We start from the raw sequence: 22,983 nt of genomic DNA, 5'->3' as shown, positions 1-22,983 counted from the left end.
ACACACACACACACACAAAGCAAAAGTCTTTCCACGGCACAAAGTCGTCATCTCTTCTTATGTACATCAAATTCATCTCCTTACACTAAAAGAAAAAGGGAAACTAATTTAAATATTCGCTCCTTTACTAGTGCTCAGTTCTCTACTTCACACTCTAGCTCTCAGAATATAAACAATCCCCTCACTGTGTGGGATTCTCATTTGACTTGTATTTTGCTACAAAACATGAAAAGCGAATGCAAAGCAGCGACCTCATCAGGAATTCAGGAAATGAAAACAGCAGCATCTCTGGTCCTGTCGCCCGACTCCCAGCCCCGCAAACTGGGAAGACACAACTACATTACAATTTTTCAGCATTAGTCTTCAACGCAGTGCCTTTCTGAGAATTGTGCGAGGGGAGCTTTATTCTAAACTATTTTGGCGTCTGGGTTGCCTTTAGACCCAACCCACACACCAAATCCTACTCCATCTTTTGCACACCCACCCTTAACACCACAATCAAACTGAACAAAAGGAATTGGCCTGTGTAATGCTAGTGGCAAAAGGCTAACCAAGCCAGCTTTTAAAAGTTGTTTTGGTTTGGTTTTGGTTTTCTGGGACAGATTCTCACTATGTGATATTGGTTGGCCTGGAACTTGATAAACAGACTAGAGTGGCTTCAAACTCAGAGATTCCCCTACCTCTAAATAAAGGCCCATCACTCTCCAGCCAAGCCAGTTTTTTTCCAAGGCAAATCTTCTCAAGGCACAATGCTAGGTACTAAATGGGCGCATACAGTCAATGCAATAATGGAATGAATGTGGCACACACGCCATTTAAGGAAAAGTAGGCCACAGTTAATGCTTTAGGATTAGAAGCTAAGCACTAAATATCCCCCCTGCCCCCTCTGGTTTTTGGAGACAGGGTTTCTCTGTGTAGCCCTGGCTGTCCTGGAACTGGCTCTGTAGACCAGGATGGCCTCGAACTCAGAGATCTGCCTGCCTCTGCCTCCCGAGTACTGGGATCAAAGGTGTGCGCCACCACCGCCCAGTTGAAGCACTAAGCTCTTTCAAGAAGACTAGAATAAGGCACCAGAGAAGTCTAATTCTTATAGCTGCTGTGACACTGCACAGTGAAAATACTGGACATTTTATGTAGAAACATCATATTTCACTTAAGAGTACTGTAAATCACAAACTTCACATTCCAATATGAGAATCAAGGGGTGAGAGGCTTTCATCTCTGGATAACCTGTCCTCTACTTTTATGCTTCAAAAGCTGGAAATGTAGTAATAATAATATTAATAATAGTATTATGGGCTGAAAGATGGCTCAGTGATAAAATGGTTGCCAAGCAAGCATGAAAATCTCAGTTTGAAGCTCTAGAACCCACATAAGCACGGGACACTGTAGTTCAGGCCTGCAATCCAAGTGTCCCTTCCTGGACACAGGAGGCAGAGACAGGAAAATTCCCAAAGCCGTGGGCCAGCTAGCCAGACAAATGCAGTGGTAAACAACTAGAGTCCCTGTCTCAAACAAGATGGAAGTCAGGGTCAGGAGAGATGGCTCAGCAGTTAAGAGAGTGCTGCTTTCCCACTGAATGAGTTCAGTTCCAGGTACAATACAGGCTCACCACTGCTGTAACCAGGGGATCTGGTGCCCTCTTCTGGCTTCCTCATGCACCTGTACACACATATATATAAACACACACACATACATAACTACACACACAATCTAAAATAAATCTTAGAATAAAAAAAGTAGAAAGACAAATATCCAAAGTTGTCCTCTGATACAACATGTAATGTGGTGTGTAAATCTACACATACACACATACAAATATATGCACATACATATCAAACACATCACATCCAAAAGTAAACTAAATAGTAGTTAAATAAAAGCCAAAAAGATGGCAAAGACTTTGGACAAAATCTAGAGGGTGGAAACCAGAAATTAAACACAAGATTCAAGTAGATTTATTTCAGTCTGAGCATTTCTCTGACCTTAATGTTCACTCTAGTAGTACTATGATGAGGCCACACAACAGGCAAAGCCTGCTCACAGGCTGTGCTGATAACCATTTCCCTCCCCATCTTAATCTGGTACCCAAAGAACTATACCTTGAAAGGAAAGGGAAATAGGAAAGAAAACAGCAAGAGAAACAGATCCACAGGAATTAAATACATGGATCACACAAATATGCTTACGATGTTTAAAATAAAAATGAAACCTTGAAATTAATAGCAAAAAATATGAAACATTCTTTAAAGTGACAAAAGAAAACAAAAACTTCAGGAACTAAAAACTGCAATAACTGATTTTAAGATGTGTTTAAGAGGGTCACAGTGGTGCATTCATTTATTCCCAGCACGGGGGAGGCAAAGGCAGGTGGATCTCTATGAGTTCCTGGCCAGCTTGATTTATATAGCCAGTTCCAGGACAGCCTGGACTAAGTAGGGAGACCATGTTTCAAAAAACAAAAGCAAACAAATCAACAAAACAAAAAAGATAACAGTGTAGGAATAGAAGAGAATTAATGAAGAAATTACCCAGTCTGGGGGGAGGATAAGGCAGAAAGATCTTGAATTCTAGGCCAGCATAGGTCACAGAGCAAGAACCTGTCTCAAAAAGAAAAAAAAAGGCAAACAAACAAACAAGAACAGCCTAACAGGGATATAGGGTGAAAGTGTCTACGGAAGTTAGTAAAGAAACAGTCAGGAAGAAGCAATATAGTAAATTAAATATAAGTGATTAAAATTTTACAGAAGAAATCCCTATTTCAAAGTCAAAAGCTACTTAACATTACCAAGTGTAGAGACATACACCTGTAATTTCAACACTTGACAGAAAAAAAAAAAATCAGGCGCTCAAGGTCATTTTCCCATACATATCAAATCCAAGGCCAGCCTGGCTACATGACCACTAAAAACAACAATCAAAGAAAGTCATATACTAAGACAATTGAAAGAAAACAACTCACAGTTTGAAGCATTATACCTGAAAACGCAAAACACTCCTAAAATCACTGATCATTTAAGAAAATGATCATTTAAGAATCAAGACAATGGGGCTGATGAGATTACTCAGCGGTTAAGAGCATGGCTACTCCAGAAGTCCTGAGTTCAATTTCCAGCTCCTACATGGTGGCTCACAACCATCTGTAATGAGATCTGGTGCCCTCTTCTGGCATGCAGGCAGAACAGTGTATACATAATAAATAAATAAACATCTAGATAAATAGATAAATAAACAAACAAAATCTTTTAAAAAATGAAGTATGTAAAAAAGGTGAACACACTAAAATTGCTTAAGCTTGCAGCCCTAAAAGCATATTACACTATAACCAAACTTACAGTTGAACCATGCTGTTAAATTACTTCACTGTCAAAATATGGGTGGCTTTCAACTTCGGAAGCAGAACACTGCCTCTAAGCAAACGTTCAGATCCCTGGATGGTGACAGTGAAGGGTGACAACCAGGTAAATGGTCTTCACATAATTCTTCCTTGTTAAAAACCAGAATTTCCTCCTAAAGGCATTAGGACTTCAACTTCAAAAGAATTGGGCCGTCCTACTTCCAAACCTTAGACATTATTCACAGCTCATCTTAGGATCTAACTGAAACACAAAAGCTGCCTTTATTTCAACTCAATTCCTTCTATCAAAGAGAGCTCTACAGATTCTTTTCAATTATTTCAGAAGCAGTACCCTCCAAACCATTTTGTTTGTTCGATTATCCTGCTTTGTGTTCGGATGGAGTCTTGCTACGGAGGCGAGGCTGGTCTCCAACTGACCGCCTCCCAAACCCCCAGCCTCCATGGACCTAGGATTTCAGTATCACCATGCTGAGATCCTCCAAATCATTTTATGGGTCTCTGGGGACACATCAATAAACCAATTAACTTAACCAACGAAACCTGTCTCACAGGTTTACACCCAAGAAGTCGCCGTAAATCCTAAACATCAGGTTCGTATCAACCTTTCGGGTCCCACTCTAGATTTAACCAATCAGACTACCTAAGAGGTGAGGCACAAGATCTGTATTTTAAAATGTTTTCCTCTAAGAAGCACTTCTATGAACAATAGGTCTCCCCTCCCCTCGACGTCCAAGGAGCATCAACTCTCAAATAAGACATCTCAACTGTCGGTCTTAGTTCTAATAGGTACACCGCCTTGTTTCCTATTAGAAGAGATGCGCGGGGCACAGCGATTGGGACACGGTCCGTAACAAATGTGTTTCCCATCCTGCAACTCCACTCTGGGATTCAACGATTCTCACTCGGACATGCCACGTTTTCTAAGGAGCGTGGAGCTGCTCGGAGTGGAGCAGAGGCGGCGGCTCACTTGAGGCCTGGGTGGCTCCAGCTAGCAGGAAAGTGCTGAAGGCAGCAAGAGGTCTGGCGAGCCTCGGAAAGGGTCGGAACCTCCCACCGCGACCTACACGCCGTCCCGCAGGCTGCCGCGGCTCCGCTCGGGGTGGCCACCGCAAACTCGCAGCCCAGGAGACTCCGGACACCGGGCACGGGCGAGGACGCGGACTGAAGACAAGTCTGGGCCCTAACCCTAACTCCGGCCGTAGTTCACCCTCGCCTCGGCCAAGAAGAAACCTTGGTTTCGCCTCCCGGCGCGGACCCAGGCCACACTCACCTACCAGAGCGCGGGAGGCGAGCCTCCCTCACCTCCGCGGCGCCTAACCCAAACCGCTGCCGCCGCAGCAGCAGCCGCCGCCAAGGCCACTCGCTCTTAAAAAAAAAATAGCAAAGAAAGACAGAGAGGACAACGGCTGAACGCAAGCGATCAGACTTTGCTTTTGTATTCCTTTTGACCCTTCGGGGCTTCCTGTACCTCACCGCCACAACACATTTCCACGCCGCTTCCGGCGGCGTAGCCCAATCAACAGCCTTCTCCCTCCCCGAGCGCCTCGTGGAAATCCGGTGCTCCAACACCGGATGGAGAGATTTGATTGGGCCATTCACCCTTCGGCAAGGGGATTAGCCAGTTCATTCCCGGCTGGCGGGCCGAACCGCGGCGTCACGTGACGCGGCCCTTGGCCGATGATTGGCTGCCGGAGAGAGGGATTGCCACCGAGGAAGGGGCGTTTCCTAGGGGACCGAGGGAGGGCCCGGGCGGTGCGAAGCGGGGGTGGGCCCTGCGCGTAATGGCAGTGCCGTGTCCCCGCGTCCATCTTTACCGCTCTCCTGGACCTGTCACAAAGGAGTCGCGCCGCTGCCGCTGTCCCCTCCCTCCGGTGGGCCCGGGAGCTGGGGAAAGTCAGTGCCACAGCCCAGGCTCGCTGCTCTGGGAAGCCCCTGGGGGACGTGGCCGGGGAGGGAGGCTCCGGGCTGGGGACGTCTGTGAGGGAAGGGAACAGCCGCTAGAGCCTGGGTCGGAGAGACCGGACTGGGGCCGCGGCCGGCTCCGGGCAGGGGTCTGGGAGAGGGTGGCGCTGGGCAGAGCCTGGGAAGCAGCCGGAACGTTCTCCTCCGAGGCCCGCGCTGGAGGCGCCTGAAGCGGTTCCTGGAAGAGGGTGTTCCCCTTCGGGGGATCTTGACTGGAGGAGGAGGTCCTGGGGTCACCCTTCCGAGGAGACTGCGGCTAACTGGGCCCAGGTGAGAGCCAGGTACCCCCTGGGGAGGCTCCCGGTGTGGAGGAACGCTCGTCCAGGCTGCTCGGAGCAGAAGGGGTCGAGGGGCGCACGCCGTGGGCGGGGGTTCCCTTTTAGGGAGTTTGCGTTTCGGTGGGAAGCAGACTTCCCCTGGGGAGGTCTGGTGGTGCCTTGGGGTGGAGAGTTCTGCATGGTGGAGAGAGGCTGTGGAGAGTTCTGCGCGGCAAAGAGAGGCTGGAGGCGGGAGCCAGACCTAGCGGATTCTCCTACTCTCGAGGCCTGAGCTAAAAATTTGGGTAAAACCCTTGGGAGGGAAGATTTCTGGGCAGCTCTTTGCTTTGGAAAGCCTGAGTTCGGGATAGAAAGCGGAAACGGGAATAGCCAGGGTTCTTCCCTCTCTCTGGAGACTGACCAGGTGTCCTAGACAAGGATTCTGCTGCCTCTGGGCTCAGCGCCAGAGTGGGACGCGGGAGTCGTCCCACCAGCACCCCCTGCGAACCTCCAAATTTGGCATTACTTCCTGCCTGCTGTCTGCCTCGCTTTCCCTGTTCTTACGGGAGACCTAGGTAGAGCTGCTGGGCTGAAAACGCTGCGATTCTGTCTTGTGTAGATGTCTTGAGTGAGGCTGCGTCCCCTGGAGTGTTGGACTTTGAACTTTTAAAAGTTGGCAGTGTCTGTTATGGCCTGAGTAGCGTCCTGCAGTCTCCCAGGCCCCTCACTTACCATCTGCTTGTCCTTGGTTGAAGTGACTTAACAGCCTCAATAATCAACGCTGTGTGAAAGTAAGGTAGTGTCATGGATTGGTGTTGAGAAATAAAGGGTTTTCTAATCTGTAAAACAGTTGATGTAAGAGATGGGCATAAATACAGGTGTTGATTACCTGTAGCTCTGAGAACCACACCTTACTGAGTGCTCCAAGGGTTCCAGCTTCTTAGGTGATGTTACACTCTCAAACCCTGCTTCCTTGACATGAAGAGGTTTCCAGTTTTTGTTTGCGGAGGTTTTCATTTACTTTCGACTTCTGGTGGTGCTGGTTGGAGTTAGCGCTTCCTTCAGGAAGTTTTTCTCCAAGAAATTTGTTCTCAATATTGTAGGCCCACTTCTTGTCTGTATTCCTGGCCTTTGGATGGCTATACGTAGTGAACACTATGCTGCCTCAATTGTAATCTGTAAATAGGCCTACATTTTTCCTTCCATGAATTCTGCCTTGTGGTACCCCCAGGGTAGAGATTACAAGGCACCTCTTTCAGTTTTCCATTTTCTGTAGAGTTTGCATTTCTTGGGGGGGGGGGTGATAACTTGCTTGGTAGATCCCGGTTATTATGAGGTTACAGTAATATGAGAGCCATGTCGGTATGTGACAGACACTTCACTAACCTTTGCTTAGTGGTGCTTGTTAGCGCTGCTTTGTTAGGGCTGGTGTCCCAAAATTTTAGTGATTTTCTTATGGTTTTTGTTGTTGTCTTTTTAAAATAGGCTTTTTTAAAAAGTTGACCTGAATTTCCTATTTTTTAATCTTATATTTCATGATTGTTGTTTCATTATTTTATTTATTGTGGTGATTTTTCGAGGGTCTTGATTTCCCAGGATACATAGTGCCCAGGGATTCTGCTTAATATCTTTGTTAATTCTGCTTTTTGCTATTTTTACAAGACCTTCATTTTTTTTCTAGACTCAATATTTTTAAGCTATTGATTATATAAAAGTATTCCACCATGGCCTATGTAGATTCTTTATGCTTTGTCAGCTAAATAACTTTTTTTAGTAAGTATCAAGGGAAACTAAAAGCTTAGCATTGTCTATAATAGTGTGTTTTTCTGTACTGAACAGAGAAGAAACAGTTCTCTCAGCTCTGAAGTATGGTTAGCAAGTTTAGTAACACTAACTGTGTTTCTGAAGTGTATTTAAACAATCTGTTTAATTCACGAGATTAAATTAGTATTTGAGGATTATATTTTTTTCTAACAATAAAGTAATTTTTTTTTTGAGGCAGGGTCTTAACATGTATCCTAAACTGACCTGGAATCATTGGTCCTCTTGCCTCAGCCTTCAGGGTGCTAGGACTGCAGGTGTGTACCATACCTGGCTTTTTTTTTTTTTTTTTTTTTTTTTTTTAAGACAAGGTCTCCTTATGTAACCCTAGCTGGCCTGGAACTCACAGAGATCACCTGCCTCTGCCTCCAGAGTGCTGGGATGAAAGGTGTGTACCACCATATCCAGTGAAGTCGTTTTTTATGATGGAGAATCACCTTGAAGGTTTTAAAATACAACTTTCTTTAGTACTCTAAAATCTGTATAGCTTAAAAAAAATATTAGGAATTCTTTTTTAAAAATGTTCTTGCTAAGCAAATTTTAAAGGGATTTTATTTTTATTATTTTTAATTATGTGTATGTGGAAGAGAAATATGGTGCATGTGTGCAGGCGCCTCTGGAGCTTAAGGTTTAGGCAATTGTGAGCCGGTTGGTGCTAGGAACAGAACTTGGGTGCTCTTAACCACTGAGCCATCTCTCCAGCCCTATTAGGAATTCTTGAAGATGGTGATCTCTATTACAAAACACTCAATGGGAATTTTTCTGTATTTTAGGGTCAGATCCTTGTAAAGTAAAACTTAATATTCATCATTAGATTCTAAGTGTAAGGGGGAAGTAAGCAGGCACCATCAGTGACCAACTGAACCAGTGATCAGTGTCAACCGTTGCTTTGTTTGTTTATTTAGTTGGTTTTTTCTTTTTCTTCCTCCTCCTCCTGCCCTCCTCCTTCCTCTTCTTCCTCTTCCTCCTCCTCCTCCTTCTAGCTTTTGGCATTTTCAAGGCATTTGCCATTGAGTGGGATGAATATTTTTTTCTGGTATTCAAATTTAAAAATTGAAAAACTGAATAGTCAGGAAGTAGTGAATGCCAAAACCTAGGCCACAGCCCTTAGGAAACTTTTACAACTTGTAGTGGGGCAAAAGAGTGAATATTTTCTTCCTGGAGCTGGAGCTACAGGCACTGGTGACCCATGCAACGTGGGTGCTGGGTCTTCTGTAAGAGCTGTGCGTGCTGTGCCGCTGAGCCACCCTCCAGACCCTGCTTACCTGCTTTTTTTGTCTGAGCTTTGAGAACTAGAAAAGACTTAAACAGCAAGAAGTTGATGTACTCCCAGAACTTGGTAAGGAATGGCCTCTTCATGCAGCTGTTCTCCTGCCTGAAATTACAGTATCCGGGCATAATTTCATGGGTCCTGTGCACTTCAATTGGAAGGTTTGAAATTTCTTACTCAGCAAGTGTATTATTACTCTGTAGTTTATGTTTCAGAGTTGGGTTTTTCTTACTTCTACCTCCTAAAGAATTAAGTTTCCTCTCCTTTGTTCCCTGAATGCAGTATTCTCAAAATATGACTCCTGCTCCACCCTTCCTCATGGGAAATACAGCTCCTTTATTCAGTTCTTATTGCTTCATCATTGCTCATAGTTACAGATGCCTATGAATTACATATTAATAACTTTCGAAGTCAGTTTTTAAGGCTTGCTAAGATATTTGTTACCTCAGACTAAAGCAATTAGAATTTACTGCAATTGGACTGGGGAGATTCAGTGGGCAAAGGCGTTTGCTGTAGAAGCTCGGGGACCTGAGTTCAAATCTCCATAACCCATGTATAGCCATGCGCAGTGGGGTGAATCTATAATCCCAGCTCTTATATGGAGATGGGAGGCAGAATTGATAGGATTTCCAAAAGCTGGCAAACCTGGTGTACATGGCAAAACACGAGACTGCCTCAGTCAAAATAGGAGGCAAGGACCAATGCCTGAGGTTGTCCTGACCTCCACAGATATTCTTGGCACATGTGCCTCGAATCACATGTGAACATGAACACACAAGATTTTTTTTTTCCAAAAGAATTTATTGTAGTCTCTAGTCCCTTTTTTCCTCAGGTGGTCTGTCCTGGGACACTTGGCACCAATGCAGAACTTCTCACCAGGTACAGAATGTGGATTCCTACAGTATTCAGAAAGGGTTTAAGTTGGGGTACAACATCCATATTGTCTCAAAATAATTTGGTTTTCCAGTGGATTTCTGATCGTTCTTGTTTTCATTAAACTTACTGTTTAGCCTTAGTTTTATCAATTTAATTTTTAAACTCTGTTAACCTTTCACTGTGTGGTTTTAAATTTCTGAATTTTTTAAAATTTCTTTTTGTTCTCAGTGTGTGCATGTATGTGTGGAGATCAGAGAAGGACTTGGTTTTCTCTTTTCCCCCTTGCATGGATTCTAGGGATTGAACTCAGGTGGCCAGGCTTGTGTGGGCAAGTGTGGGTCTTCACCCACTGAGCCGTCTCACTGGCCCGCACTATGATCATTGAGAGCATGTTGCAGTGCAGTGCTAGTGCTGATTTATAGTCTGCTAAGAACTTGCCCATACAGGGATACTTCAGAGTGGTCAAGTTCCTTTTCAACTAGAAACTGGTGTGGCCAACAGCCTCCTTCTAGTGGCCCTCCTCTTTTACCCATAGGCCTTATGAGGGAGTTAAGTGTGTTGTCTGTTGCTGTCCTTCATCCCAATCCCCAGCTCCCTTTGCCAAGAGTACACGGACATTTTTCATCTTTGTTCAGTACCTGGTACATATTTATTGAATGGTGATATCACAATTCTTAAAGCTTTAAACACTCTGTAAAATTTTCTGGTTTTTAAATATTTTAACACTTTCTAGTTTTACAGATTTTAGAATAAATTCACCTAGGTATTTATGACTCTACCTATTAGATCTGATGGGCATACAACTGTGTGTACAATCAGGTGTTTTAGACAACATTTAAACAGGTATTAGTAAGGAAATTTTTGCCATTTGTGCCACTTCTACATTTGTTTACTTTTCTTAATAGCATAGAATTTTTTCAATTAAAAAAAGTTTTCCTTCAAACTTATGTGTATTTGGATAATGTAGCAACATGCTTCCTGTTATTTGGGTCTTCTGGGGTGAAGCCCCAGAAGTAGTCAAGAGTATTAAGTTTGTTTTTCTCCCCTCTTGTGCAGCCATCATTAACACTTACCTCAGTTCTTACTTGGAATTTCCTTTTTGCATATAAGGCAGATATTTTTTCATCCTTAAGACTTATTCGAAGGATATTTACTGTTTGTTTTTTTCTGTTATTTACTTCTGAAAATTCCTTGCTCTAGCCAAGGCCTAAATTTTATTTTTATTATTTACTTATGTTTTTTGCCTGTGTATATGTGTGTAGTGTGCGTGCATGTGTGTATTATGTGTTCCCATGTGTCTGGTCATGTGTGTTTGCACATGGATGTAGAAACCAGAGGTTGACATTGTCTTACTCAATTACTTAAGGCAGGGTCTCTAGCTGAGCCCAGAGTGCATCTGTTCAGCTAGTCTAGCTGGCCAGTTTGCTGTGGGGATTCCGTCTGCCTCACAAGTGCTGAAATTGACTGTGGTGGTCTGCTGTGCCTGCCCAGCATTTGTGTGGATCTTCAGGATCGGAACTGCAGTCCTCACACGCACACAGCAAGCCTTGACCTGTTGAGCCACTTCTCAGCCACAGTGTGTTGTTGTTGGTTGTTTTGTTTTGATTTTGATTTTTCCAGACAGGGTTTCTCTTTGTAGCCCTTACTGTCCTGGAACTCGCTCTATAGACCAGACTGGACCTCGAACTCAGAGATCCACCTGCCTCTGCCTCCTCTGCCGAGTGCTGGGATTAAAGGCATGCACCACTATACCCAGCCAGTTTTATTTTTTAACCTATGGTTTTGAATGCTAAAAGGTTTTGTCCTTTCTTCTTTGTGATAGGTAGGTTGGGATTGTGTCTATCATTCCTTCTGCCATAGTCTCACCTTCTTATATAAAAGTTCTTGACACCAAATGTTACTGCCATTGGATTAGAAACATTCAGTATTTTAGGTGAAAAATTTTTCAGGTACTCCTTCAGTTTAACCAGAGAGTTGACCTGATTTTCTCCAAAGATGTCCTTTCTTACATCAACCTCAGCACACAAGAGGAGAATCATCTTGTGTTTATCCCAGCCACTTGAAGGTTATAGATTGTGGGATAATAGTCCCCTGTGTAACCTAAACCTCAAGTGCTCGTCAGCATTATTGCTGACATAGTTTTGGACACCTGAGTGTCATATAAAATACCTTATCAAGGCTGCCTTTCCCTTTGGGTGTAAAGTGAAATTCCCAAGTCTCCTTTCAGTACCAAAATTTATAGATGCTCAGCTCCCTTATATAAGATGGCATAATGTTTGCATATAACCTACATGCATCTTTCTCTGTACTTTTAAGCCATTTCCACAGTACTTACAATACTTAATAAAATATAAATGCTATATAAGTAGTTGTTAATCCCTTATTGTTTAGGAAATAATAGCCCAGGAGCAACCTGTACATGTTTAGCACATTTGGTTGTTAAGTTTTAACTGTCAATTTGACACAACCTAGAACCACTCCAGTGTCAACGAGGGGTTGTCCAGATCAAGTATGCCAATGGCCATGGCTGTAGGGTAGTGACTTTATTATGTTAATTTATGTGGAAAGACCCAGCCTAAAAGTGGGTGGCACCATTCCCTAGACTTAGGAGAAGGTGAGCTGATTCATGCATTCATTGCTGTGTGTTCCTGGTTATTGATGTGATAGACCAGTTCCCTCAAGCACCTGTCTCTGTGACGTCCTTTCTATGAAGGACTCCAGCCTGGAACTGTGAGCTGAAAGAAATCTTTTCTCCTCCAATTGGGGTCTTTTTATCACAGCAACAGAAAGGAAGTTCAATCATTTTTTTTTTTCAAGTATCTTTTATCTGTCATTAGTGGAACCTATGGGTTCAGGACCCATGGAGATGGAGGACTATTTACGGGTTTCCCTTTTCTCCTCCAACAAAATAGCAAATGCTTTAAAACTTAAATACTTTAAGTAATTTACAAAAATTTCTTTAGGAGGTCTGGAGAGATAGCTCAGTGATTAAGAGCATTGGCTGCTCTTTCAGAGGACATGGGTACAAATTCCCAGCACCCATATAGTGACTCACAGTCATCTGGAACTCCAGTTCTGAGGGGTCTGACTCCTGGCCTCCTCTGGCACAGACACATGCAGGCAAAACACCCAAACACATAAAATAAAACAATAAAAAACAAATAAAAACTTTAGGTACTTTCTATTTCAACTAGCATGAGCTCTCAAAATATATCTTCATTTATCTTATTGCAATACTAAATAATCAGTCTTGTTATTTTGTTTTCCTCCATCTAACCTCAGTAATTGAAGAAATTATGCTCTTTGCATAGCCTGCAAAGTATTTTCGAAGAACACTTATTTCTATGTAATGTATCCTATATTTTTCTTTTCTTCCTCTCTGGTAACAGCAAGTGCCCTGCTGGAAATGTACCCTATCTTGATAGGGTTTGAAGACAAAGATATATGTGCTCAGCAAAACTCAGCATTTAAATACTGAAGGTTTGCATGATACATATACATTTAGCTTCTAAAGACATTGAAGTCTAACTAGTGATAGGTATGCTGAATTATTAGGGCATTCTAAAGCACGCAGTTTACTTTGAAATGTTTTTTTTTTTTAATGTAGATGGCTTGATGTTGGATATAGTGATGGACAAATTGGTGATAAGGCAAATACAAAATGTTAGTGGCAGACTAAGTGGTACGTATACAGATGCTGTTTGCAGTGAATTAGTTCCCCATTGCTATATACTTGAAAGTGCTTATCATAAAATGTTAGTTGAGGACAATAAAAGATGTTGCCAGAAGCCATTGCTTGAGACACACTATATTGAGAGAAAATCTAAAAACATTCCTAATGAGAGAAAATCACTGAAGCAGTACATAGCAGGGCCTTTCATGCTGTTTGGTTTAGCCTTGAGGGGGAAGGGCTGGAAAACATCCTGTGTCTTGTAACACTGTTTTGGAACGATGAGGTCAAGATCATACTAGTTGGCATTCTGGACATAGTGATTTGATTTCTGTCCTTATGACCATTTACCCAGCTTCTCCATTCTTGACAGCACTGGAAAAGGAAGTCCCTTCTATCATGTGCTTAGTAACTAAATGCAAGCAAATATTTGAAGAGATGAATCACTAATTCTTGGACCATTTGTTAGAAAGGGTTAGACCAGCTGGCCAAAAGCTCGTGTCTGTGGTGAGCTGGTGTGTTTGTTACTGACGGTGAGACAGTGAGCACCAGAACCTCACTGATTTCACATGAAATTTACTAAGATCTGCTGAGTTTGTTGGGTTTTTTTCCCCCTTAAGGAATTTTGAAAATTTTAAATATACAAATGTTATAAAAAGTGCCTCACTTCAAAGATATGTATTTACAAATGCTATATTGTCTAGAATTATCACCTTGCAGCAAAATGGTATAAAATGGTTAATGGTTTAAGTTGTTGTCATTAAGATGGTGAGAAAAATATACTAAGCACTGATATTCAGTGTTAAGAATTCCCTTTGACTCAACTGAGGGCTGCCCCAGCCACAGATAGAATAGTTGTGTATACTTAAGTGACCAGAGCTTTGTTCTTGGTTTTTGTTTGTGTTTGGTCTTGAAATTGACTTCATGTGCTAATGGTGAAAAGATAACATTGAAGTTTATAGGTATTAAAAGTGTATTGCCTTTATGTAATCTCCAGTCTTCTCAGACTCTGGATGATAGTACCCATAAGCAGAATACCATCTACTTTTTTATGATGCTTCACAGGGTAGATCTGATAGAAAATACTATACAGAGCTATTTTTATTGTTTTTCACTAATAAAAGTATTTCACTGAAATTTTTATACATGCAGATTGAAGCGATCCTCAACCCCCACAATTTTGTAGGTACGACTGCTTTCTAATGGCTCTTTTGGCTGTCATCTCCAAGCATTCAAAAATAATCTGTTTATTTTTCTGGAAGGAGTATTGACATATTTGGCCTCACAAGAATCACCATTTAGTATTTCAGTCTGTCCCATAATTCATTCAGTAGGTGCCAGATTTTGTGCCAGGTACTAATAGTGATTTCCAGACTTGGCTGCCATCAAAATCACCTAGGGAGCTTTTAAGGAGTCACAGGCTTGGGCCACATCCTAGAAATGTGGATTCTGACTCTTCGGAGTTAGTTACTCTGAAGTAAGAATTGTTACTGTGTTCCCTTTTGTAAAGTGTGTCAAGGTCAGATTCATTAGCTTGGGTGCCAGTGAATATAGCAGAGCTGGGACTTGTACCCAGGTCTGTCTGACTGTGATGTCCATTTACTGTGCTTGTGCTGTGGGAGGCCTCTGGTTTCCTGCACAGAAGCTGTAGCTGGGGGTACTGTCTTGAAACTGTGATCCTTGGCAAATGGAACACATAAAGTCTCTTTTCTTTAGAGACAAAACAAAGTTGTTTGAAGTGTAATTCTTTAGCCTTATCACCCAAATAATCAGTAGTCACAGCTTCTTTCCTATGTAAACATGTCATAGGTAGCTCCTATTTCTAAGTAAGTAGCTATGCATTTGTAGTATTGAATGAATCTGAAGGAGTTTATATTTTGTAGATGTATGTGCCATGGCTGTAAGCTAAAGAATATGGCCATTTCACAAATTCTTTAAAAATGACTGCTGTAGTTTTTTTTTTTTATTTGTATATTTCATGAGTGATCCTCTGTGTAACATTTCATGGCTTTTCTCACCTACATCACACCTGATCATTATACATTATAGCTTTTTGTTAAGAAAAAGTCTCTAGCCGGGCGTGGTGCTACACATCTTTAATTCTAGTGTTTGGGAGGCAGAGGCAGGAAGATCTCTGTGAGTTCGAGGCCAGCCTGAGTTCTAGAACTCCCAGAGCTGCCTAGTGAGACCCTGTATCCAAACAAACAAACAATCAAAAACAATAAATAAAGGAAAGAAAGAAAAAGTCTTTCGGTTAAAATAATTGAAAACTTTTAAAAATGTGCCTGTCTCACTAGTAGCATTTTGCCTATAGTCACAGCTACTTAGGAGGCTGAGGCAGGAGGTTCACATGAGCCAGGAATTCAGTGCTAAACTGTGTCTGGACAGCTTAGTGAAATTATTTAAAAAACAATGCCCCCCAAAAAATAACCTCCATATCCTTCCTAAGAAATTTATAATGGACATCGTTTTCTGGATTATTTAAGGAAATAGCTCTTTTAGAAGACATTGACCCAAAATGCACTTGACTTCAACTCAGAAATAGAAAGAAAATTAATTTTTTTCCTTTGTCACTTCAAACTTAGTCAGATTTTAAAAAATAGCCGCATTTATGGGGTATCTTCTAATCACTTTGAAATTACACTAAATTAAAAAAATCTACATTAAGGAATTAATTACTCTACACATATGCAAGCCTTAGGAAAATAATTTTAGATAGAATGAAGTCTAAGATTTGAGACCTAACAAACTGCCTTCTTCACAGGTACTTTTAACATTGTTCTTTTGCCTTTTTGAAGATTTATTTATTATTTATACCATATGTGTTTACTTGCATGAGTTTATGTGCACCATATTGCTTGCAGGAACCCTTGGAAACCAGATTTGCTGGAACTAGAGTTGTAGGTGGTTGTGAGCAGCCATGTGGACGCTGAGAACCAAACATGTTTCCTCTTAACCTCCGACCTATGTCTCCTGCCCTTCAATATTGTTTCTTGTAAATGATGCTTAATAACTTTCTATCTGTTGTTATTAAACTGTCATTTTTATAGGACCTGTTCTCCCTCCTTCAGGGCTTTGTTTCATGGAACTTAAGCTTACTTTGACATTCTGAGATTATTACAAGTTATTTTTAGTACCAGACTGTCTACCTTGCTCCAGTATGCCTTCCTCAGTTTAATGTTTCTGGTTAGACTGAAGCTGTTTGTATCTTGTGTCCCATTTTGCTTTCCATACTGATGATGTGTAAAGACTCTGGAGTGTTAGAGAAGCTAGTGAAATCTTTTCTGCTCTGGTGACATTGAGCATGGTCATGGGCTCTGTCTGACCTTTATGAAGAAGCAGTTTGGAATTAGCATTGCTGTGGGGATGATGCCTTTCCTTAAAAGAACCAACCCCCTGTATTGGATCTTGGACCACTCCCTTCCAGCATCCACAAAATGTTAGTAGATTTAGCCACTGATGTTTATACCATAATGTGTAAGAACCAAGGATAAGCTGAAGTGTGTTTCGTAAATGGTAAGGTAGCTCTGTGTATACTGCATAGGAAGTTGCTGAACTTCATATCTTAAACTACTAACCCAGCATTCAGGAGGCACATGAAGGAGGATCTCTCTGAGTCCAGGCCAGCCTGAGATGTATGCTGAATTCAAACTAGCCCGGGCTTTCAGAAAATAAAAGGTCAGTAGTTATTTGTGACCTCAAATAAAAGGTTGCAAATGCCTAATAATTGGTATCAAAGCAAGCAAATGTATGACAAGGTTTGTTGGACAGGAAGGGCCAAAACTTGAGCTCAAACATATAACAGAGTCTTGCTGTATAACCCATGCTGGCCTTTAAAAACTCACAACCCCTCAGGCTATAGTGGCACATGCCTTTAATCCCAGCACTTGGGGTTGCAAAGGTAGGCAGATCTCTGTGAGTTCAAAGCCAGCCTGGTCTACAAAGCAAATTCCAGCACAGCCAGAACTATTACATAGAGAAACCCTGTCTCCAAAAACAAACCAAACAACCAAACAAAAACCTCACAATCCTCCTGCCTCCGCCTCCTGAGTGCTAGAATTGCAGGCCTGGCTGAGAGCATGCGTTCTTACACACTATTTGGTCTTTTTCAGAAATCAGCATAATTTATATAAAACCCCTTTAACTGTGTAAAGTTATTTCTGGTTTCTTTCTCCTCTGTCCTTTTAAGCACTGAAAACTCTTGATTATCTACTCTCTAGAGGGAATTGTACCCTGGCCTTCACAGTAATAGGAATGTCATGCAACTTTTTGTGAGTTTTATGTTAAAAAACCTATTTCCAGCTGCATCCTTGTGTCATGTTCTTTCCTTATATTCTGTTACATCCTTTTAAGTACAAGCTTCAAATTTTAAAGACAGCCTCACTGGTTCAGGGAAACCAAGAACATTTGTGCTGTTACTTGGTTGAGCCCTTGCTGTCTTAGTAGTCTGGGGGCAGATAATATCTGTTTATTCCCATACCTCCATTCTCCTCCCTGATGGGACTAGGTGAAATGATGTACGCCGGTATATATATATGTTATATATATGTGTGTATGTATACATGTATGTATGTAAACATTTTATTTTAGTGTTCTCTACAAGCTGCCATGATGTTCTGTTGGGTCTGCCCACCTCTCTGAAAGGTTCAGCTCTTCTTTTTTTCTGATGCTGGCCAGAGCCTAAGTATGCTTTTTCTGGTACTTCAGGCTTTCTTACTCTTTCTCAAAGTCCTCCTTCCCACCGTGTGGCTGTGTAACTCAAATGGCATGGGTATTTTTTTCCTTCTCCATTCTTATCCCCAAAGTAGCCACTGAGATTTACAGGTTGCCTGCCCTAGGATTTTTCTTTTAAACTCTAATAAAATTTAAAAATAAAAAATCTTAAAGAAAAGAATTGTCATCTCCATTTTTTGTTTGTTTTTGAGGGGTTTTTTTTGGGGGGTGTGGTCAGGGGAGAGTCAGTGTTATTGATACTTTATTTTGTTTTTCCGAGACAGAGTTTCTCTGTGTAGACCTGTCTGCCCTGGAACTCACGCTGTAGACCAGGCTGGCCTTGAACTCAGCAATCCATCTGCCTCTGCCTCCTGAGTGCCAAGATTAAAGAATGCTCCACTTAGTAATTGTAGATTTTTATTTTGTTTCATTTTTACTTTTAGCTACCATCCTTTTTTCTGTCTCCTGCTTCTAAAACTTCTTTTCAGAACCTAATCACGTTTTCAGATCAATGAAGAGCTGTTTCCATCATTTATGATGGTAAGCACATTGTGTGGGATGAGACCAGCCATCCATGGATTTGTGGAGTGCAGGAACTGTGCCTTCCCTGTTTTCATCCTCTTAGTCTCAGCCTGGTGCTTGGCAGAAGCTGCTTGGAGTGTTTCAAGCAGAGATAATCAGAACATTTTACTCTTAACTTTGTAGCAACAGACTAATCATTTTGAAGAACATAACTTTTCATCATGAATTCATGTTTTTCTGAACAATCTTCCTTTTGTAACAGAAAAAGTTTGTGTATGACCACTTGCATGATTTCTATAAATTCTTCCTCTCCCCTCCCTACGTGTGTGTGTGTGTGTGTGTGTGTGTGTGTGTGTGTGTGTGTGTGTGTGTGTCTCCCCTCTGTGGGCGTGTAGAGGTCAGAGCAGAATGTGGACTGTTTTTCTCTATTGCTCTGTGCCTTACTGTCTTGAGATAGAATCTTGTGCTGAACTAGAGGCTGGCCATTTTACCTAGACTAGCTACTTGGGATCTAGCAGGATCTGGCTCCCAGTGCTAGGTTCACAAGCACATGCTGCCATACCCAATCTTTTCTGTGGGTGCTGGGGACTTGAACTTGGGTCCTCATGCTTGTAGAGCAAGCACTCTTACCCACTGAGCCATTTCCTCAGCCCCGATTTGTGTAAATTCTTGAGTGATCCTCCTTTGGGAAATTGGTGTAGTTTCCTTCATTTAAGAGAAACATTCTTTTATTATTAGATAGGAGCTATGATATTTGTATCATAACTTTTTCAACAACAGACATCTGTAATTAGATGTTTTATTTGAAACATTAAATGTCCCATATGTTTAAATAAAGAAAGGACATGATTCATTTTTTATCACAGAAGGAGCCTTTAAAAATGTTGCACAGATTTGTCAAATGTATTTCTGTAGAGATAAGAACTACATACATGGTTTTAAAACATTGATTAGAATTCCTGTATGGTTTAGCAACCAATCAACTTTATATTTAATGAATGATAAAAAGACATTCCGGTGCTGGTGAGATGACTTAGTGGATGAAAGCACTTTCTATGCAAGCATGATGATCTGGATTCGATCCCCAGGCCCCACATGGTAGAGAGAACTGACTTCTGAATGTTGTCCTTCGGCCTCCTTATGTGTGCTGTGGCATACACTTGTTCACACACACATACATGCAAAACACTTGTGTCATTTTTTAATTTAAAAGGAAATGTTGATTGTTGATTGTTTAATATTTATTAAAAAAATAAATAGCCGGGCGGTGGTGGCGCACGCCTTTAATCCCAGCACTTGGGAGGCAGAGGCAGGAGGATCTCTGTGAGTTCGAGGCCAGCCTGGGCTACCAAGTGAGTTCCAGGAAAAGGCGCAAAGCTACACAGAGAAACCCTGTCTCGAAAAAAACCAAAAATAAATAAATAAATAAATTAAATAAATAAATAAATAAATAAATAAATATCTTTATGGTGGGAACCTATAAAAATAACCAAGAGTTCTTCATTGTAATCTGAATGCTATTAAAACTACACTAGCAAAATTTGAGTAATTGAGTGGTCAAGATCTTAAGTTAATTTCCTTTCTCTCTTTCTCTCTTGTAGAACTGCCAGTGCATGGCCAGCATTCCTGGTGGTTGATAATGTTGGAAATCAGCTGCTCAACCTTCTCCAGCATTCAGTTGTTAAAAATGCATAGAATGCAAGTTCAGCTCCACATTATGAAAACAGTACTCGGAAAACTGAAAACTATCTAAATGATTGTCTTTGGGTGGGCTGTGTTCTTAGCGAGCAGAAGCCTTGGTCAGGGTCTGCTGTTGACTCTCGAGGAGCACATAGCCCACTTACTGGGGACTACAGGTGCCACTACTACTATGGGTAATTCCTGCATCTGCCGTGATGACAGTGGAGCCGAAGACAGTGCTGACACCCACCAGCAGCAGGCCGAGAACAGTGCAGTCCCTACCGCGGACACTAGGAGCCAACCTCGGGACCCTGTTCGGCCTCCCAGGAGAGGCCGAGGACCACATGAGCCAAGGAGAAAGAAACAAAATGTGGATGGGTTAGTGCTGGATACACTGGCAGTAATACGGACTCTTGTAGATAAGTAAGTATCTGACTCACCATCGCCACCAGTGTCACAGAAAGTGTTCTGCCAGGAACCACCACTTTGGAACTCCTTCCATTCATTTAAGATAACATTCGCCAAGCCTTGTGCTCCTAGGCTAAGAGAGAACACTTATTTCTCCTCTAATGGTGGAGTAAATAAGGTTGGATGATTTTACTTGCTGTCATCTACTTCTGTCTAGAAAAGTTTGAATGTTTCTGTACAGAAAACTCATTGAAAATATGATTTTATATATATATATATACACACACATACACACACACACATATTTAACTTAATTTCACATCTCAGCCATGGATTCCCCGATCCTCCCCTACCCCACCCCCGCCAATCCACCCCCCATTCTCACCTCCTCCAAGGCAAGGTCTCCCCTGGGGAGTCAGCCCAGCCTGGTAGACTCAGCCGTCCCCTCCTTCCTACACCAAGGCTGAGCAAAGTGTCCCAGCATAGGCCCCAGGCTCCAAAAAGCCAGCCCATGCACCAAGGACAGGTCCCGACTCCACTGCCTGGGGGCCTCCCAAATAGTTCAAGCTAATCAACTGTCCCACTTATCCAGAGTGCCTGGTCCAGTTCCATGGGGGCTCCTCAGCCATTGGTTCACAGTTCATGCATTTCCACTAATTTGGCTATTTGTCCCTGTGCTTTTTCCAACCATGGTCTCAATATCTCTCGCTAATACAATCCCTCCTCTCTCGCCAATTGGACTCCTGCAGCTCCACCTGGGGCTCGGCTGTGGATCTCTGCATCCGCTTCCATCAGACACTGGATGAGAGTTCTATCATGACAGCCAGGGTGTTCGGCCATCCAATCACCAGAGCAGGTCAGCTCAGGCACTCTGTTGACCATTGCCAGTAGTCTACAGTGGAGGTATCTTTGTGGATTTCTGGGGACCTCTCTAGCACTCTGCTTCTTCCTATTCCCCTGGAGTCCTCATTCATTATGGTATCTCCCTTCCCATTCTCCCACTCTGCTCCTGATTGAGCTGGTACCTCCCGCTCCCCTAAGCTCTCTTTCCCCTGACCCTTGCCCTCCATTCCCCCCCCCCACCCCAGTTTGCTCATGTAGATCTCATCTATTTCTCTGTCATTGCGGAAAATATGGTCTTTATGAAGGAGTACAGTAACCTTGGAGTAAATTTGTGTTAATTGCTGTAGTAGGAAATTAGGAAATGCTTTCTTGAGGATCCATTACTGTTCTTGCCAATCTGTTCTGCTGACCATATATTCAAGATGAGTAGTCTTACCAAGAGTATGACTGCATGCAACTTCTGTGGGCAGTTAGTTTTTCTTCTCTCTCCTGTGTTACTAGTTCTTTTTCAGCCTGTTAGATCCATTTGAGGAAATTGTAAGTTGAAACTGCAGGGCACACCTGGGCCTGTGATTTCTTTCTCCTGCTTTGTCTAAAGACAAAAATCTCACTTTGAATGACAGTGAAATTAAAGGATATTTTTCAAATTGAGAAAAGTTCAGTGAAGGTTTAGTAAGTGCCTAAGTTTTAGACCACAAAGGACCTAGATTCAGATTCTTTTTCATTACTAGCCCTATGACACTGAGCAAGGTACTTCTCTAATCCTTTTTTTTTTTTTTTAAAGTAAGAATTATTATTCTGGGGGCTGGAGAGATGGCCCAGTGGCTAAAGAGTACTGGGTTTTCTTCCCAAGGACCCAGGTTCAATTCCTAGTATCCACATGGCAGCTCACAACTGTCTGTAACTCCAATCCCAGAGGATCTGGCACCTTCACACAGATATACATGCAGGCAAAACACTAATGCACATAAAATAAATAAATCTTTTTAAAAAAAACTCAATAATTAAAAGAATTACTATTTTTGTATAGTTTGTATAAATGGTCTAGTATGGTACTTTATATTAGAAAAAAAGAAATGCTCAAAATAGAGTTTCTACTTTAGGCCCTGGTAGAAAATATCTAAGTATTTAATAATCACACTAATAAAAGCAGTTTTGTTTAGTTCTTTAAATATGATAAAGAAAAAAACCTCTATACACCTAAAATATACAAGCAAATCCTTAGAGCTATATTAGAGTCTTCCACACAGTACTGAAGTGTTTGTTGATCTCCAAGAATAATAATTTTGGGGGTTAGGGATATTTCACAGTGGTTAGAGCACTTGACTAATATTCATTAAGCTCTTAACTAGATTCAACCTCCAGTAGCACACTCACAAAAAAGAAGAAACTTTCTTTTTAAAGTTATTCTTCATAGTATATAATTACAATAGAAAATTATCCTTTCCAAATAAGGAAGTAAACCACAACAATGTTAAATTAAGCACATTGGGGGGGGGGAGTGCAGAGTAGGTTTTGCTGTATTTTAAAGGCAATAAGAGCAAGCCTTAGTTCCCAGTTCTAAGCAAACATTACAAATTGTAAGTGTTGTTGTTAATCAAGC

General features: G+C 41.8%; 2 protein-coding genes across 6 annotated transcripts in view; one reads left to right on the top strand and one right to left on the bottom strand.

Moving 5' to 3' along the window:
- The window catches only part of Psme3ip1 (proteasome activator subunit 3 interacting protein 1), a 31,300-nt gene extending 26,447 nt beyond the window's left edge, over nucleotides 1-4,853 (bottom strand). The window contains exon 1 of one of the 2 annotated variants that reach the window (XM_076571674.1): nucleotides 4,629-4,853. The gene's annotated coding sequence lies outside the window, so the exon portion shown is untranslated. The remainder of the gene's footprint in view (nucleotides 1-4,628) is intronic. The other variant, XM_076571675.1, reaches the window with a different exon arrangement.
- Nucleotides 4,854-4,917: 64 nt separating this feature from the next.
- Rspry1 (ring finger and SPRY domain containing 1) overlaps nucleotides 4,918-22,983 on the top strand; it is a 52,796-nt gene continuing 34,730 nt past the window's right edge. The window contains exons 1-2 of one of the 4 annotated variants that reach the window (XM_006985224.4): nucleotides 4,918-5,590; nucleotides 20,051-20,552. In XM_006985224.4, coding sequence (XP_006985286.1) covers nucleotides 20,203-20,552 — 350 coding nt within the window. In that variant the 5' untranslated portion in view covers nucleotides 4,918-5,590; nucleotides 20,051-20,202. Of the gene's footprint in view, nucleotides 5,591-6,430; nucleotides 6,522-9,505; nucleotides 9,548-16,801; nucleotides 16,893-20,050; nucleotides 20,553-22,983 lie in introns of those variants that run through there. The other 3 variants (XM_042277292.2, XM_076571670.1, XM_076571671.1) reach the window with 3 other exon arrangements.

This window comes from Peromyscus maniculatus, chromosome 5, assembly GCF_049852395.1.
Source record: "Peromyscus maniculatus bairdii isolate BWxNUB_F1_BW_parent chromosome 5, HU_Pman_BW_mat_3.1, whole genome shotgun sequence".
Lineage (NCBI taxonomy): Eukaryota > Metazoa > Chordata > Mammalia > Rodentia > Cricetidae > Peromyscus > Peromyscus maniculatus.
This window is presented reverse-complemented; position numbering and strand designations above follow the sequence as displayed.